General features: G+C 41.3%; 1 protein-coding gene across 6 annotated transcripts in view; it reads left to right on the forward strand.

The window, feature by feature from the left end:
* Positions 1-19,386, forward strand: part of GRIK2 (glutamate ionotropic receptor kainate type subunit 2) — an 808,572-nt gene that overhangs the window by 714,969 nt on the left and 74,217 nt on the right. For 5 of the 6 annotated variants that reach the window (XM_053299652.1, XM_053298872.1, XM_053301185.1 and 2 more), the window contains exon 14: positions 11,374-11,599. In XM_053299652.1, the coding sequence (XP_053155627.1) occupies positions 11,374-11,599 (226 nt within the window). Of the gene's footprint in view, positions 1-11,373; positions 11,600-14,159; positions 14,593-19,386 lie in introns of those variants that run through there. The other variant, XM_053302833.1, reaches the window with a different exon arrangement.

The following is a 19,386-nucleotide window of genomic DNA, read 5'->3' on the forward strand; positions in this document are numbered from 1 at the left end:
TCATTTCTTTATCATTGCCACCTTTATTTATCATACAAAAGATGTGTCTACAGTTGGTTTTCTGCTTAAGCTGTAGTGTGTTCAATTGATCCATAGATGCCTTGTAATTAGGGATGTACACAAATCAATTTTTTAATTTGATTTGTGTCCAAAACAATTCACCCCTGTTTTGTTTTGTATCCAGATCTACCCCCCAACCACCCCAGATTCAATTTGTATTTGCTTTGCTTTGCTTTGGATTCAGACTGATTCGGACCATTTAACAATGTCCTAGGGGCACCAAATTTGGGTGGTGAGTAGGTCCCCATGGGTTCTACCTACCACCTGAATTTGATGGCAGTGGGACACTTGGTTGATTTTAATGAACTTTTTAAATTTTCACTGATTTTGAACATTTCTGCCATAGAAAACAATGGAGATTTGAAGTTGCCATATCCTAACCCTAACATGGATCCCCAGCTTTCTTTCTTTCTTTCTTTCTTTCTTTAAAGCTAAGGTCTAGCCCTTGTAGAGGTAGAGTTATGGAGCAAAATGTGCGGTCATTATTTTTCAGATGTTTGGATTATTTGGTGTATAATAACTTTCCCTCATAATCCCTATGAGGATTCATTGCACCGCTTCATTTCTTCTGTTCATTTTGACTGTCACTGTACAGTGCCAACTGTCAACTGCCATGTGCCGACTACACCCCATCCACCCACCCACCCACCTGCAAGGCACGGGAGTTCTCATTTTAATTTTTAGGAATATTGAAATGTTTAGATTCTTTGGTGTCTAATAACTTTTCCTCATAATGAATCCCTATGAGGATTCATTATAGGCCTTCATTTCTTCTGTTCACTTTTACTATAATTGGAGAGTGCCAACTGTCAGCTGCAATGTGTCAACTACACGCACACACACTCACACACACACAGGCACTCAGTTTAATTTTTAGGTATTTTTGAAGTGTTCAGATTCTTTGTTGTCTTCATTACACACCTTCATTTCTTCTGTTCATTTTGACTCCACTGCTTTGCAAGTGGGGTGGGGAATTAGTGGTATCCCATGTTCCAACTACCCTCCAACCCGCAAGCCACTGGGTACTCAGTTTATATTTTAGGAACGTTTGAGGTGTTTAGACTCTTTGATGTGTAATGAATCCTCATAGGGGTTCATTAGGAGGAAAGGTTATTAGACACCAAAGAGTCTAAACACTTGAAAAAAACCCTAGAACATAAACTGAGTATTACCCCACTGCCTTGCAGGGGGAGCGGGGTACAGTTGGCACTGTTGAAAAGACAGTCAAAATGAATAGAAGAAATTAAGGTGTGTAATGAATCCTCATACGGCTTCATTGAAGGAAAGTTATAATACACCAAAGAATCCAAACACTTGAAAAATAGTGACCACACATTTTGCTCCATATCTCCACTTCTACAAGGGCTAGAGCTTAGCTTTTTTAACAAAAAAATGAAAAATGGGAATCTGGCGGAATTAATAGGAGGGATCTGATTCTCAAATCGATTTGAATCAAATCAGGCATGATTTGATTTGTACCCGAATCTAGCCAATGAATCACAGGGGTGATTTGTTTTGTCTCCAAATCACCTGACTCAGCTAGATTTGAGTACAAATCTATTTGTACCCAAATCAATTTGCACATCCTTACTTGTAATGATAGATTGCTGCAGCACATGTCGCTATGGCTTAAGGACACTATATTGAGCAGAACAAATGTAGTGTCCAATTAGTACTTTTATTTATGTTGCTTAATAGTTTATTGCTATTTCTCTTTGGGTAATAGTGTGGGTAATTCCAGGAAACTTTGGAGTAACACTAAAGTGTAATTATTTCTGTCCCAGGATACAAAATAATTGGGTAGGGTGTTGCTTTAAAAGAGAGGTGGTACAGAGTGCTCCATGGTACAGAGTGATTCTTCAATGCTTTTCTCCATCAGGGAAAAATAGAGAGGAATATAAGTTGTTTTTCCTGTGTGGTGACTGCGTGAATAGAAGTGACACACTTGATTTTAACATGGGAATAAACCACTCCAATTTGAACAGGAAAGCACTAAAATGTGAACAGGTAATAATGAAAAAGGAGAAACTGCTTTTAGTAAGCATGTATGAGGTTCTTGGACTCTGTTGATAGTAATAGCTTACATTCTCTGCAAGGATCAGACAAGAGAAGTGGAGATGCAAAAAGAATGGAGCTTAAGCGTGCTCTAGTCTTCTTCCACAGCTCCAGAAGTGTCAGAAAGGGCACAGGTTTCACTGCTGTCTTCTCCCTTCATATTGAGCCTTCATGTGCAAAAATGTGTCCCTAAGTAGAGTGTGACCCTCGCAAACAGATTCTTGTACAAGAGAACTTGATCTGGAGGAAGGAGAGATCAGTAAACATTCCATGCGCGTGCACATGCGCGCACCCATCCACTGGGGCTCCAGGGGAAGACTGGACTCTGTGAAGATCCAGACTTTTTTGCATCTCTGCAGGCTACTTCAGTTGTCTTACTCCTGTGTAAAATGCAAGTCAGCCGTTCTGACTGATCAAGTATTCTTATCATGACAACATGGTCTTGGATAGGAAGAGAAAACTTGCCCAGAAAGTAGATTGGAAGGTTTGGCTTATCCAAAAAGAAAGTATTTAGGAATCGGGCACATTTTCTGAATAGGTTTGGAAATGTCAAGCAAACTTAATTAAAAAGGTAAATAAATTAACAACATTAATTAATTACTTATCTGAGTATACAATGTATAGTAAAACGTTGTTCCGCAATAATGTTTTTTGCCACCCCTTTGCTCCCCCAGACTAGTTATTCTCAAATTACTCTTGATTAAATTGGTTTACAATTACAACTTTTTATAGAGTAGGGGATGTGCTTAACTCTGTGTGAGCATTAATTAGTATCCATGATATAGGCTAAAAATATGTTAAAAAGTTAAAACAAAAACAAATGTTCACTATGTCATGTGAAGAAGCACCTTGTCTCCCTCTCTTAGCTGGATAAGCACCCTGATATTTGAGGTGAGCATGATTTGTTGCTGAGATGCATATTTCTGAGCCAGGAACCGCAACATTAAGACACATCCCTAAGTGCCTAGAGTGATATTTACTGCACTAGTACTTGCAGTATTGCATTCTGTCAGAGACAAATACTAGACAAGTCCTACCAGATTTCACTTATTTTGCTCTTCTGCTCATTACCCTTTTTCTCTGTCCCTTTCCAGGGACATGTGGAATCAATGAGGCAGTTTCTGAGCATGTCAGTATGTTCAATGTTAGAAACATAATGCAACATTGTACCTTCTGCCATTTGCATATAAGCTGGTTCAAACTAATTGGTTGTGAACTTCATGTTTTGAGGGTGATACTCATGGCTTCTGCTTGCACGATCTGTACCATTAATGGGAAAGATCTCCATTCTCTTGTGTGGAAAAGATTGCACGTATGCTACCATTGTCCTTTCAAAAACCCAGTCTCTACACTGCATCTGACCTTTGCAAAAGCTTGCATAGTGCTTTTGCATTGTCTTAGGTTGCTTCATTGCTTCAATACTCTGAATGTTTTGTTGCACCAGTTCAATAACAAGGCTAACAGCACAATGCCCATGTATTATTCCTGTTTTTCTTTTTGACTTGTAATTGCAAGCTGTTAACCATATTGGGCAGCAGCAATATAGGAAGATGCTGAAAGGCATCATCTCATACTGCACGGGAGGAGGTAATGGTAAACCCCTCCTGTATTCTGCCAAAAGAAAACCACAGGGCTCTGTGGGCGCCAGGAGTCAAAATTGACTTCTCCGCACACTTTCCATTTACCTTTAGGGATCTCCGCAACTCTCATGCAATTACTCTTTATCCTTTCTTTACCTTTTGAATGGAGAAGGTTTGAGTTAGAAACAATCACTTCTATTGTTCATAAATAATTCAATGAATTTAATTGCTAATGTTTTACTTTATTTTGATGCAACTCCAGGTAGCACTGTGAATCACTTGAAGAATTTACCTTTTAATTATTATTTCATGATCTTATAAAGTATATCACTATAGTCAAAAGTCTTTTGCTTTGACCTTTCATGTTAAGATCTCAGTGCACCCCTTTTCAAAGATAGCTAGTTTTTCTTTCCCAATTTATTAAATGATATTTTGTTCTGAACTGCTTGTGTGACACTGACAGCCACAACCAGAAATTCTGCCATCTTAGTGAAAACTTATCATAATGAAAACAGTGAGGGTTAGAAATTCACAATTTTAAAAAGAAATATGCACACTGGGATTTTTGATAGAGAGCAGTTGAAATTGTAGGCTGTGATCCAGCACCCCTGTTGTTGCTTTAGTTGTTCCCTCTCAATCTCTGTTCAATGCACTATAAATATTTCAGTCGATTTGCTGTCTCTTACAAGTTTCATTGGCTTGCGTATTGTTCATTGGGGACAAAAACTATTCTTATGCACTTGGGATAGAGGTTTAACAGGAAAATGAATTAGATGCAGATGTGTGATGATATAGAGGTTTTCCAGTTATTTGAAAACATTGGCTTTTTGTCTGTTTTGCATGATAGAATTGTTTTGACTCCCATGGAGTCTGGTGCATGCAGCTCAAATGTACTTTCTTAAATAGTAATATTGATATAAAATGAATGTGAAGACAATTTATTTCTAGACCAGAGTGTACACAATAAGCCCTTGTTGGTGTGTGATCTCATTTCATTAGATTCTGTTCTTTTCCCCCCACTTTCTCATTGAAATGCCCCTGCAATCAATAGTATATGTTGGCACCATTTGAGTGACTTCTTGCGGATTGATATAAAATTCTATTTTTATTACCATTGGGTACTAGAAATGTTTGAATGGTAGATTTGCAGAAGTCCCCAGGCAAACTGATATAAGCCTTGAATTGTATCTCAGCAGGGATACTAAGTTATCCTTATTCAGAATAAATGTTCCTCTTTTTATCCCACTTATACCTCTAATCCTCCTTGGGGGCAGAAACTACAGATGTCAGTCAACTGCACTTCAGAAAGGTCTGGAATGTCAGTCTTTTGCTCAATTCTTGTCCCAGTGCTAAAGATGTAGTTATGTCTGAAGTTAACATTCAAACACAAGAGACTTTCTAAAGAACCTATCAAACTAGTCTTATGTATTATTTCTTGTGAGCTCACTAACTACTAATAATGTGTTCAGATTGGATTTTCATGTTTATTTTGAACACACTCAGTGGTCACATGAAGTGTTTATATAGATTTATTTATTTATTTATTTATTGTTAAATTTATATACCGCCTTTCATTAAAACAATCCCAAGGCAGTTCACAGAAAAATTAAAATGTCTATAAAAACACACAATTAAAATATTAAGCTAAAATATAAAAACATGAGTCTGACTAAAGATTTTAAAATACAAGTATAAAAATAACCATAGAAAATACTATATACAAAGAAGCAGCAGTAGAGACAATCATATAAAAACCTGGGTAAAAAACAAAGATTTAACACGCTTTCTAAAAACTGTGATGGAGACTGAGGAGCAAATAGACACCAGGAGAGCATCTCAGAGTCTTGGAGAAGTAACAGAGAAGGCCCTGTCCTGAGTGCACGACAGTCAGCCTCCCTCATTGTCGGCACCCAGAGCAGAGCCTCCTCAGATGATCTCGTCAAGTGGGCAGCAACCCTTGGGAGCAGACGGTCCCTTATATATCCAGGGCCCAAACCATTAAGGGCTTTAAAGGTCAAAACCAGCACCTTCAATTGGACCTGGAAACAAACTGGTAGCCAGTGCAGCTCTTTCAGAATGGGTGTGATGTGATCCCAGCAGGCAGCTCCAGATAAAATCCTAGCTGCTGCATTTTGCACTAGCTGCAGTTTCCGAATATTCTTCAAGGGCAGCCCTACGTAGAACACGTTACAGTAATCCAGCCATGATGTGACTAAGGCATGGGTAACTGTGTCCAGATCTGCATTTTCAAGAAAGGGACACAGCTGGCACACTAGCCAAAGCTGTGCAAAGACACCCCTGGCCATCACCTTCACCCGAGCTTCCAAAAGCAGAGCCGGGTCCAGTAGTACCCCCAAGCTGCGTACTTGCTCCTTCAAGGGGAGTGCAACCCCATCCAGAACTGGTAGCATCTCCTCATCCCGATTGGCTGACTAACATTACCTCCATTTTGTCCGGATTCAGTCTCAGTTTATTAGCCCACATCCAACCCATCACAGCCTCCAGCCCCTGATTCAGGACATCCACTGTCTCCCTAGGATCAGGTGACAAGGAGAGATAGAGCTGTGACATTGGTATATTTCTGACAACTTGTCAGTATCTGGCCACCTGGCAGGGAAGTTCACGGTCTCCAGCGAAGTTGCAGAAACAGGATAGGCTCGGACACAGTTCTTCTTATCGGGCTTGGCTGCAAGCTGTAGACACGGAAGTTGACAAACGTTGCTTTCCAGCAGTGAATAGAAAGCTGGTGAAGCAATTTATAGCAAAAGCCGAGAGCTCCCAGCTGGCAGGAATTCAAGGCTTATCAGCCCTCTGCAAGAGGCGTTTACTCCTCCTAATAGTCTCTAGTTGTGTCCTTCGTCTTGTAATTCTCCTCTGTTGTGGAGTCAGTGGGGGTTGCTTGCATAGCTCCTCTTCTGATTGGTCCATCACAGTTTCTGCTGTCTCATGTTGTTGTGCCTGCTCTAAATCATCTGCCTCAGCTTCTGGGTGCCTCATCTGTTTGTTGGAAACTGACAGCTGGGCTCTGCCCCTCAGGCACCCCAGCATCGGCTGGAATGTTGACAGCTTCCCCTTCCTCCTCATTGTCTGAGATCGAGGGCATGACACAACTCAGTCCAAGTCCCCGGATGACCTCTCCCAGAGGTTCCATGTAGATGTTAAACAGCCTGGGGGATTAAACCTACCCCTGTGGGACCCCACAGACCAATCGCCATAGAGCCACTCTAAAGCAGACCAATGACCACAGAGCCACTCCAAAGCAGTACCTCCGATTCCCATACTCGAGAGGCGGCCCAGAAGGATACCATGGTCGATGGTATCGAATGCTGCTGAGAGGTCCTGCAGAACCAACAGGAATGCACTCCCCCTGTCTAGTTCCCGGAGTAGGTCATCCACTAGAGCGATCAAGGCAGTTTCAGTCCCATATCTGGGGCAGAAGCCAGATTGAAAAAGGTCCAGATAATCCATATCATCCAAGACCCTCTGTAGCTTGGACACCACCACACACTCTATCACCTTGCCCAAAAAGGTGATATAAATTTTTACATTTATATCCCGTTCTTCCTCCCAGGAGCTCAGACCGGGGAACATGGTTATGTTTATCTTCACAACAACCCTGTGAGGTAGGTTAGGCTGAGAGATACACAACTGGCCCAGAGTCACCCAGTGAGTTTCATGGTTGAATGCAGTGTTCCCTCTAATAGGGATTCCCAGATTTTGTTGACTGCAGCTCCCAGCATTCCTAGCTGCAATGGTCTTTGGCTGGGAATTATGGGAGTTGTAGGGTTTTCCCGGTCCTTGTCCAAGACTCTAACCACTACACTATGCTGGCTATATCATCCCTGCTATGACATACCTGCCTTTTCGTTTGGTGAACATTCCTTCTGAACTTTCACCTGCATGATTGTAACAATCAGCCTCTGATCAGCCCCTCCCCTAAAGAGTGGATCAGATGTTAACCCTGTCCTGACTGAGAGATCAGCCAATCAGCAGCAGGTGGGTGGGCCATGAGGCAGGAAGAGAAGGATTTCTTTGGCAGAGGGAAGCTAGGCTGGGATTGCAGCTAGATATGTGGCCAAGAAAAAGCTGCAGATAGGAGGGCTGCAGTTCTTGGAAGATAAGACTGCAGGGGCATGAATCCTCTCCTGGAGTTTGGGGTGAGTTCAAGGGGGAAGGAAGCCAGGGTTTTTGGCTTCTGAGAGTTTAGCCAAGGGAACAGTTTGTCAGTTTGTGTTAGACTTTTATTTTCCTTTTGTGTGCTCTCTGTACCCTTGCAACTGGTCTAGGACTGTGTGCCTGTGACATAACTAAGCTAAGAAACAATAGCTTGGGCCCATCCACCCAGGGTGCTGCAAAAGTCTCTGTAAACTTTTAAGCATGCTTTTGTTCAGTTAAAGGTTTATTACAGTCCATGACCAGCACAACAAGGAAATAGAATAGAACATGCAACACAGTTTAAGATAAAAACATAATACCACTTATATCACAATACCCTAGGGTATCTTACTGAAACCACCAAAAGCCTCCCAATCTTAAGGAGGGAGTTAATTACTACAACTCCAAAATTTATAAATAAGACAAAGTGAATCATATGCTTTTGTATTTTCTTACATCCATATTCTTTACAACTGGGTAACCACAATTTTTAAAATGTGTGTCACTCCAATATCAGCTGGAGTGCTTTTTGGAAGGAACCTTGTATTCTACTAAGTATTTTTAACCTGTAACTAAAATCTGAGAGAGCCTCAGACAGAAACAGCCTGTAGTATTTTGAATAAAGTTTATTTTTCTTTTTTTGTTCTTTGAAATTTTAACCAGCCTCTTTGAGTGCATTTTTAACTGAGAAAAGGGGCATTGGAAAGGGGTTTACTCTCGTTCAAACTTGTCTCAATTTGATCGTTCAGCTACCAAGTTTTCTCACCACGTGTAAGCTTGCACGTGGAAGGTTTATGTACTTTTCTAATAGTAAGAGAAGGAGAGGTTTCCATGGAATTCCACTCACATCTCTCTCTGTGTGTTAAACTATGTTCATAATTGGGTGGCAGCGGCAGCAAATAAGCTACTAAGCACAGGAAAGTTTTGGGGAGCAGCCTTTGTTCAGAAAGCATGGGGGTGATTCAGCATTTCTCTTCCCCTCATATGGGCTTGCTCTGAGACAAAGGCTGGGGTAAATTCCATTACAACAATAAAATCTGAGGACCAGCCTACATAGTTCCTTTTACTAAGCAGCTTTGATGTAATGCCCTTCTTCACATTGTTATGGTAACATATAGCATGGTTACTTCTGCATCACATCACAACGCCAACCCGTTCTTCCATATCATATGGAATATTTCTAAGCTCAAATAACACATTATTGGCAAAGATATGTGTGACATTTGCTATGATCAAGTTGAGACTGCTCTGCGCATTTCTTATTATCCTATCATAACAAAATCATATGCATAAGTTTTTGTTTTGTTTTTGTCTGTAGTACTACTTGATCCTTGTTATTTGGCATAAGGCTTTGGTATAAGCCCTATACAAACATTATGCCAGGGATTCTAAACCCTGGGTCTCCAGATGTTGGACTACAACTCACTTTATTATATAAAACCTGGATGCTGTCCCCAGTGAGTCTGCCAGCAAGCCCCACACTGATGTGTTCCATAGCCCAATTCACATGGGAAGAAACACTGTACTTGAAGAGATCCTCCACATAACTGGGAACATCCAGTGCAGCATTGACACTTAACTCAATATGTCTACAGTTAACTGAGTTTATGAAGGTGCCTTTACTGAGTCAGATCGTTGGTCCATCTAAGTAAGCAGCTGACAAACAGTGCCTCTTCAAGGTTTCAGACAAGCATCTTCCCTAGCTCTACCTGAATTTGCCCGACATTGAATCTCAGACCAACTGCATATAAATTATATGCTACTCTACTAACATACAGCCACTCTTGTTCTCCTTTCTTGTATTATTTCTCTTGAATTTATCATGTAGTCAATCATACAGTATATTTTCACAACTACTTCAATATTTCTTACCAGTGCATCTGATATATCAGTTTTTGACTTTCCTTTCTTTCTTATCCTCATATGCTTTCTAATATGTCCATGCTTCCCTTTCTCCCCCACCCCCTCCAAACCCTGGAATCTTCATCTGTAGGCATTAATTTTCTATTTAAATCTAAAATTCTCCTCTTTATTACCTATCTCCATTCTTTTTCCTTTGTACCTGGTTTCCATCTCTTGGTCTGCATCTATTACTCTATTCATATGCCTCCTTTTGACCATCTTTTCACTCTCCATTGACTCTCCTTCCTTTTAATTTATTTCTCTTCTCACTTGTCTGTGTCTTATCTGTAAACCTGTAGACAGGCCCATAGTAAATTTTTGTACAGCTCCTAATGTTGTAGTGTGCTTTATTAATATTCATAGACAATAATTAAAGCTAAATGTATTTCAGCCTTGAAACTACTAACTTCCGGAGAGCCTTTAAAAGTCAACAAGTTCTCTGGACTTTAAAAATGAACATTCTTTGGTGTGTTTTAGTATATTTAAAGTGACACTTGGAGGCTGTGTTAAACCTTTCACTAGGCTTTACATACAGCTATCACATTAGAGGCAGCCTACTTAAAGATAAGGACATTGAGTTGCCAGAGGTAACATTTAGGTGCCTGCTGGCAATGTAAACTATAAAGTACTGTTATCTATCTTCCAGTCTCTCAGGAAGTGATTTAAGGTGGAAATACTGTTATTTGCTCCTTGACACATGGAAGATGATATTTAGCATTACCCATTCATAGTGTGCCTTTCTGTGTACCTTTCTCAGTACCTAACACTGTAGAGCTGGGTTGGATTTCCTCAGCCATGTGCTCCACGTTATAACAGCAACTATATGATAGTCTCTTATCTGACATGCTTTTTAATATGCACAACCAATACCCGCCAGCAGCTAGAAACAAGGAATCTCCTTGAGGTGATTTTGCAGATCTGTTCTTAATATGCAGATTTGAATATGCCATCCTTTGCCTTGTAGGGACTGTTGTCTGGAGCTGAATTAAATAGCATATTTTAAGAAAATATATATTGAAATAGTTTGGGAGGAAGGGCGTTTTCCTCTGAGCTTTCAAAAATGTTTCATTAGCTCAGTGATTAAGATGCCAGACTGCTGAAATTCTTTAAAAATCTAGCCAACAACAGATAATAAAATACTGAGTATTATATGGTTATAATCAAATTGACGTCTGTACTCTTCCTGTAGGAGAGCAGACCTATTCATTTAACCACTATTCTTGTTTTGTGTATTTGTTCTGAATATTTCCTTCTGATGAAGAACTTGTAGTACCATATGTGTATCTTCTTCCCATCCCCCAAGGAATCCTGGGAACTGTAGTTCTAGTAAGGTGTCAGAGAGCTATAACATAGGAACTTCAGCCTCTCAGAACTACAATCGGTAGCACAGCTTTGCTGATGCTATGCTAATTTAATTTAATCCTGGTTTATAAAATGTAAGTTTTCAGTGCAGATATGTGCTTCCAATAAAAGTCACCATCTCAGTTGTGCTGTGTTGCATAATCTACAATGCAGTATGGCTACTACCACTCAACTTAAAAGAACTACTCGTCGGAATGGGAGTGCTTTGACATGCACCATAGATATATTGTACTTATTAAAATTGCAATTTTTGTTTCAGAAATCAAAGATTCCCACATATGAAAAAATGTGGGCCTTTATGAATAGCAGGAGGCAGTCGGTGCTTGTCAAAAGTAATGAAGAGGGTATCCAGCGAGTACTCACCTCTGATTATGCCTTCCTAATGGAGTCAACCACCATTGAGTTTGTTACACAGCGGAATTGCAACCTAACACAGATTGGGGGCCTGATAGACTCTAAAGGATATGGTGTTGGAACTCCCATGGGTAAGTTGTATGCCTCTGTTCTGTATTCATTAATCTTAGTTACAGCAATAGCACAACCAAGCCTTCCACATTTGATATTAATTCTTTGTGTACCACTGGTTGATTCCTATCATTATGTATAGTTAAGTTATATGAAATGCTGACAAATGATAAAAATGTTGTTACTACTTTTCATTGGAAAGAATGAAATATATGATATATTCATATAGTCAAATGGAATATAGCATAGTGTAGTTTAGCAAAGTGAAATAAAATTATGAGAGCTTTTCATTTGCTCTGGAAGTCCATGGTGTTTTCTGGTAAAGAAAGTGGCTGATGTGTAGCACAGGTTAGGAAGGCAAAGCAGAGAGCAGCAAAGCAGCTGCTTCAAAACATGCACATGGCGGAGGGGGGAGCGGTGTTTGATATGCTTCCTCCCTCCCCACAAAAGTACTTTTTGGCTTCCAGAAACATGTTCCCGAGGACCCTTGATGTACATTGACGGGATGGGAGCAGAGAAAATCTCTCTCCCCTCCCCCTATATATGCTCTCTGCTGCTCAGCTTAGTGGCATCCAGTACAAACAAACAGTGCTCGGGTGGGGCAGTGTGTGTGTGTGTTGAAAACAAGCATCAAGTGCAGCAAATGATGCTCCCATTCTGCCTGCCCTTGAATAACTAGGACACAGAAAGGCCACACAGTTGGGAAGCTTATCTGCGTATACTAGTGGGATGCATAAACCTGTCTCTCAACACCCAATGCTGCACACCTTCTTTATTTGGTCTGGCTTTTGGTGGACATAGTCCAGCTATCATTGTTTAGCACATATTGTTTCAGTATGTTGTTTCTGGCTGTGTTGATTCATGTTTTGATACACGTTAAGCCTTAAGATTGGCAAACAAAAAGTAAATAATGGCACTGAACATCAGTTCTTCTGTATACACCAAATGATCTCTTGGAGGATTATTAAACTAATGTTTGTGATCAGATAATTTAATTTTCTTTTAGAAATGGCTTTAAACATTCATATGTTTTCAGTCTAGATACGGTTGAAGTTTAGCCCTCTTCAGGCAATATGTAACAATGTATGCTGTACGTAGTTGGCATCATGCTGATGTACTCCATCACTCCCACTCCCCACTTTCACATTCACTACTACTCCCCACTGGGGCACCACAGAGAGAATCTCTCCCTGAGCACAGCATTTGTCTCTGCAGACAAACACTATATTATGAAGTGGAAGTATACTGGGGAAAGTTCTTGCCAGTGTACTACTGTTGGCACATACAGCTTACATAACAGCTGTATTAATAGCTGTTCATAAATTGTGTTTATGAAGAGTTTCTTATTTCATTTGATGTTTTTATATGTATATATTAGATAGCTTGATGCCTATTGCAGACACATCTGAGAGCTAACTTCTGAGAGCTGATTCACATAGGCACATACATTGTTCAGTGTCTTTCCACTTGATAACTCATCAATTTCTACCCTATGGGTGACTTCTCATGATCACCCATAAGTACTTACACAGTCTTTAGGAGAGGAAGTGGAGGTCCCATGCTGCATGCACTGCCATGCAATTTGTGGTACAAACCCACTCAAATCCGCTTGGGCTTGGACTAGCCAACCAGACCTGTTACCAGCTTGGTCAAGTTAACGTAACCCCTTGGGCTGAAGTTGGTAACATGTCCAATTGCTGGACTTAAGTTCAGGTGGATTTGTATGAGATGATGCAGTTCCTCTCCTACTGGCTTTCTAAGAACTTATGCATTACTGTGAGAAGCTGCCCTATGTGTGATATGAACTACATGTGCACTAGCCCCCCCCTTCCCCCTCCCCCTTCCCCAGCAATGTTTAGGGTTGTTTTTTTTAACAAATTGATGTAATGTCATTGCATTTTGTCTGCTCCTACAAAGAGCACACAATGAAATGGGAAAAGGATGAGACAATTTTCAGTGTGGCAGTATAATGGGAGTAGGATACATTGGACTTGTTTGGCAACAACATACATTCTCCATACTTTCTACTTATGGCCTTATTGGGGAATTAAACAAAGGACCTGCCCTCACTGTATAAATAACTTATGGTCAAAACCCAGCAGCAGTTCAGACTACAATAAACTATGAGCAACCCTAATTGAAAACAGTCATATTTGGATCAGTGTAGTGATCAAAAAATTATGTCTACTCTGTTTGATTTATGTTGGTAGTGGTTCAAATTTCTGTGTTAATAGCATGTTTATTTACCTTTGTATAACAAAAGGCAACTTGTTTTATGATGATATCCCATTTAATGTTGGTTTTGAGCACTCATTTTTCTGAAACTTTGCCAAAAGAGGCAAGATAAGTGTGTCCTCACTTCCTTTTGATGCACATTGGATAAGTATGTGTACCAGTTAAGATCACTGTGATATTTTTTCCCCTTGTAACCAGTCACTGACCTATCTAGAATACCTTTAATTTGCATTCCCTACTTTCCAGAGGGATGATCTGGGATAGCACTACCCAGCTTTCAGATTCTTTTGGAGGCGAGAGCTCTGAAGACTTATGATGTTTTAGTAATATTTGCTTTATTTACAGATCTGCATCAGAAATAGAACATTAGTGGAGGCAAACAGCTTGCACACTCCTACAAGGCAGCAAATTTGCTATCTCACAACTGATCCCCAGAGAGATGCACTCTGCATATCATAAGATGCCTTCAGCTCTGTCTCTGACTCAGTATGCCACGGGCTTTCCATCTGTAATAAGCTGTTTCTTTGGTTCCTTCATATAAACATACCAGCCCCCTTTCCTTATCTGGAAGTAGGTATTATGTGTTCCTTTCCTCGAATGGTTTTCTGCATTCTTAACATTTCAGAGGTATCTGTACCAAAGATCATCTCCAAATATTAATTCCAGAAAGGAAACCTCTACTGACTATTAAGGAACATTAACATTCTTTGTCAAATCTCAGACCCTAATCAGGCATCTTTTTATGCCAAACTTATCACACAATTATAACAAGTTGTTCTAGTAAAAAGTTATCTGTCTATTTTCTTTTCACTTTCCGTACAACTGGACTAAATTTGGTCCAAATTGGTTAGAAAGTTCACGTTAGCCCACTTGCACCTCAAACATCTGTGCATCCACCATCTTGAATTGGGGTGGATGACATCATCACAAACTATGTGTTTGAGGTGTTCCTATGTGTCCCTACAATTGTACCAAATTTGGTCCAAATCGGTTCCCACTTGCACCTCAAACATTCATGTGTTCGCCATCTTGAATCAGGGTGGATGACATCATTACAAACTATGCCTATGAGCTATCCCAATGTGTTCCTACATCTGTAACAAATTTGGTTCAAATTGGTTAGACAGTTCACAAGTTAGCCCAATTGTGTCTCAAACATTCAAGTGTCTGTCATCTTGAATTGGAGGGGATGACATCATCACAAACTTTGCCATTGAGGTGCTCCTGTGGATTACTCACTATAACTGTACCTAATTTGGTTCAAATCAGTTAGACAGTCCACAAGATAGTGCTCTTGTGCCTCACACTATGTCATTGATGTGTCCCTTTGTGTCCCTACAGCTGTAACGAATTTGGTTTATGGCCCAGGCATTGCAAAGTTGATAGCAAGGGGCAGGGGGGAAACACACAGATAGACACACACGCGCTGGCTGATCTCATAAGCCTACTGGAAAGTAGGCTAAAAATAAATCAAAGACAAATAGTAAATAAAAAAACAAGTTGTTCTTAGCCTTAGTTGATCTCCTAGGTACAAACATATGGTGCCCCTAACATCTCCTGCCATGCAGCTCTGGGCTCTGCGCTCTGTCTGGAGCACAGGTGAGTGAGTGAGTGAAAGAATGAAAAGTTAGTTGTTTCCATTCTAAAGAGCAGTTCTGACATATGAGTGAACCCTGAAAACTATTTGCATTCTTGTGCAAGACCGCCCATGTTTCAAAGAGAGTGCGGAGCAGTGCAGGGGTTAGTGCTGTGTAGCAGCTTATGTTAGGACTGGATGCAATACTAAGCAAGGGTACATCATTCCAGTAAAATTGCTTGCAATGAGCTTACTCTTGTGTAACATCTTTTCACAGTTTTTGCAGTTGCATAACTTGCGTGCATGCAGTGTTACTGGGTTTATATAGCCTTGCATAATCAGTGATGATGACAACAACCAATATTTATATATCGCTTTTCAACAAAAGTTCCCAAAGCAGTTTACATAGATATAGGTAAATAAAATACCAGCAGTAGACTGCTCTGGATGTTGGCCAGTATCTTCAGTTATAAAGCCCTGTTGAAATAGCAGATGTGGGATTCAACAGAGTTGAACTTAAGAGGATTCAGGACTCCCTATAAGCAAGCAACTCAACCAACCTAAATATCTTAAACCATATTACAGGAGAACCTTGATATTCACGGGAGTTCTGTTCCCCATTGCAATTGCGGGTATGGAAACCACAAATATCGAGTCACTGGGGCTATGGGATCGGTTGCTGGAGGTTTGAAAAACCATCAAAACTTGGCCAGATATTTTGTGGGGGGGGGGATGTGCCTACCATGCTTCACTGGTCCCCTTTAGTTGAGCTGTGCTCCTGAATGGCTGAAAGTTGGCCGAAAATTGTGGGTTTTTTGTTTTAATTAAAAATAGAGAGATTTTGAAGAACCCAAACACAAAATGGCCAGAAATGACCTCCAAGGTCATTTCTGGCCATCACCAACCTGCAGATACATGAAATTAACCCCTTATTTGCCTATTTCCCCAGTGTATACCATGGTTGAGTGTCAATTACCCAGCTTTGGATGCGTGAATCCTCAGATGTGGAATCTGAGGATATTGAAGTTCTCCTGTATTATACTTTCAGATCAAAATAGTAATTGATTACAGATCAATTTGTTAGAAATTATGCTTGTCTGTAGTGCTGGATAAGAGTAGCTACAGTGATTATCTGTTGGGTGATTCAAAAAGATCATTCACACAGGTGGGTGGGGCAGCGGGTGGTGGGAGGCTAGTTAAACTCACCTTCCCCTGCAGGTAAGCGTTCATATATTTCTGGCAGTAGGATTCCTCAGAGCTCTAGAGGCTGGGACAATGTGTCCCGGCCTTTGGAAATCCCACAATGCACTGAGTGCAGTGCATTGGGGGATTCCTTAAGGAGATGGGCACTCTAGATGCCTGTCTCTGTGTGGCCAGTCTGGAAGTGGCCTGAGCGCTCACACAAGCAGGAAGCCTGGGTTAAGGGAGCATTTGCTCCCTTTACCTCAGCTAATGGCTGAGCAAAAAAGCTAAGCTAGGCAGCATTGCCCTGCAGGGATCGGGCCAATCCTGGCATTTCTCATGTACAGCCTAACCCAGGCTGGGATTCCCTAGCCTGAGATAGGCTGAGTGTGATACCAGCCTCAAAGAGCTAATAATTTGTGAGTGAAATGCTAGGCTATTCACACGATTGTAGAAAATCGGGCTAGCCTCCTAGCGAGTGCTCTGCAAACCCAGTTTTTTTGCTTTTGAGTTGCTATGGTGCAGCTACTCATGAGTAGCCCCCCGGCCAGGAGGATTAAAAGCAGCCTCCCGGCTCGGGGGTCTCTCCAGTATGCCCTGTGCTCTCGTGTAGGACATACTGGAGCTTCCAGGGGCCACGCGCCCCCTGAACTCCCCAGCCCCAGACAGCTCCAGGACAGAGCTGGCAGTTGTGTGCGCAGCTGCTGTGGCTGCCCAGAGCAGACTGGCTGGTCGTCTGCGGGGAGAGCGGGCTAATCCGCTCTCCCTGTTCACCCTCCGCAATCGGGCCTTTTTGATCATGAGACCCACTTTGCTGGATCACTCAGCATGTATGTGAATTATCATTGGTCCCATGGAGGCTGTTTGCAGGTGCAGCCGGGAACAGGCTAAGGCAGCCATCTAACCTGGGCTAAGCGCTTGTGTGTCAGTGCTATGTGGCACTGACACAGGAGTGGCTCCCGGCCAGCGCTGGGGGTTCCCCACAATGCACCGTGCATTCACATGGTGCATTGAAGGAGTTCTGGCATTCCGACATGTCCCAGCCCCCAAACCTCAGTCCTGCTGGGGGCAGCTGGCGTCCATATGGGTGCGCAATCCACACACACAGCATGAACTGGGAAATTGTCTGTGGGGGAAGTAATTTCCACCTCCTTCCTCACCACGTGCCCGGTAGCCCATCTCACTGTTTGTGAGAAAGGGCTCATTATTTTCTTCACACATCTTAACAAGATTAATAGTAGAATAGGCATCTAGTGAGTCACAGCAAGTGAGAAAGATGATGAAAAATGTGTTGCGTTTGTGAATAACATTTACAACTGCTAATATTTAGAAGAAGCATGTTTTGACTGCTACAGGGATACCGCTTCTCAAGTTCCAAATGCTTAAAATTTGTGAAGAACTGAGAAATAATACTTCAAATCTACATTTGGCCAGCCTCAATTCTTCTGATAGGTGATGTCCAAGATATTTTGACACGTTTCACCCTGCTTATAGATCAACTTATTTCAGAGTTTTCCTGTTGAAATTACTTTCAGTTCTGAAGGACTTTATTTCTGGATGCTGTGTTTTATGAAAAAACAAGGCTAATGAAAATGGAGCTAGCAAAAGAACCAAACAAAAACCAAAACCATTAGCACCTTTAATATCAACAAGTTATATCAAAACACACCCTACTGGAAATGATATGTAGAGCTTGCTGCTACTGCTGCTTCTTCTTGCATGTATGAGTGTGAACATATTGTAACCCTTATCTCCATTTGATGAGAGGGTAAATTTTGATTTTTACTGTATATTTTGTGTTTCTCATAAAAGAAAAGCAATTGTGTGTGTGTGTATTTTAAGAGTCCATATGATTAACAGAGTCCATATGATTAACTGTGTCACTGTGTTCAATTGCCTGCTTCACTACCATGTTAAGAACTCTGATACCTACATTCATCTTGATTTGCCTTTCTTTTCTCCCTGGAGAGAAAGTTAAAATGATGCATGTCAGAAGTAAACATAAAATACTATTTAGACACATGCACGCGCGGACACACACACAGCTCCCCTCAGTCACTGGGAGGTACAAATCAAAGCCTAGTGAAAGTCAGTGGGTAACTGGTGGAAGGGGGCAAGTACAGAGTTGTCTGTAGGGCACAAATTAAGTTTAGTTAAGACAATTCAAGGACAATAAACAGTGAGGTAAAGAGAAGGAAAATAGAGAATGAGTGTGAATGGATATTGATAAGGTTGGATATATTGATACCACCACAGTGATAAGGATAAAAACCACAGTGCACTTAACTTATGTTGCATGCTTGGCAAACCAGATATGTAGTATTTATGTTTGTTGGCTGATATGTGCCACATTAGGGAGCTAATGCTGTGCCCCAGGGCTGCTATACACTTCAAAAGCAGCCCTGATGCGGTTAAGTCTTGGTAGTTGCACAAGCTGTGCTTCCGCACTTTCCCCCATAGTCTCAAATCAGGAAAACTACAGATGTGCTGCTTGCAGAGCCACTGGTTCCTTACAGCTTTGGGACTGCTTTTGAAGTATGCAGAAGCCCTGGAGCACAGCTTTATATCTCCAGAACACTGTTCCCCCACACCCACAGTCACAAGAAAGACACAACACAACTAGTTTGGATAAAAGGGCCACAACTCTATTGCTAATCAGATTGGCAAACTGAGAGTGGTGTAAACTTCACCTTGCAACAGTGCGGGCCTAATACGGGCCAGGTCCAGACGTGAGAGTCCTTTTCCTGAGCCTGGCGTGGGCGGCGCACCCTGACTCCAGGATAGAATCAGTGTCACCTGCTTCTTCATCTCCAT

This window comes from Hemicordylus capensis, chromosome 1 (genome assembly GCF_027244095.1).
Source record: "Hemicordylus capensis ecotype Gifberg chromosome 1, rHemCap1.1.pri, whole genome shotgun sequence".
NCBI lineage: Eukaryota > Metazoa > Chordata > Lepidosauria > Squamata > Cordylidae > Hemicordylus > Hemicordylus capensis.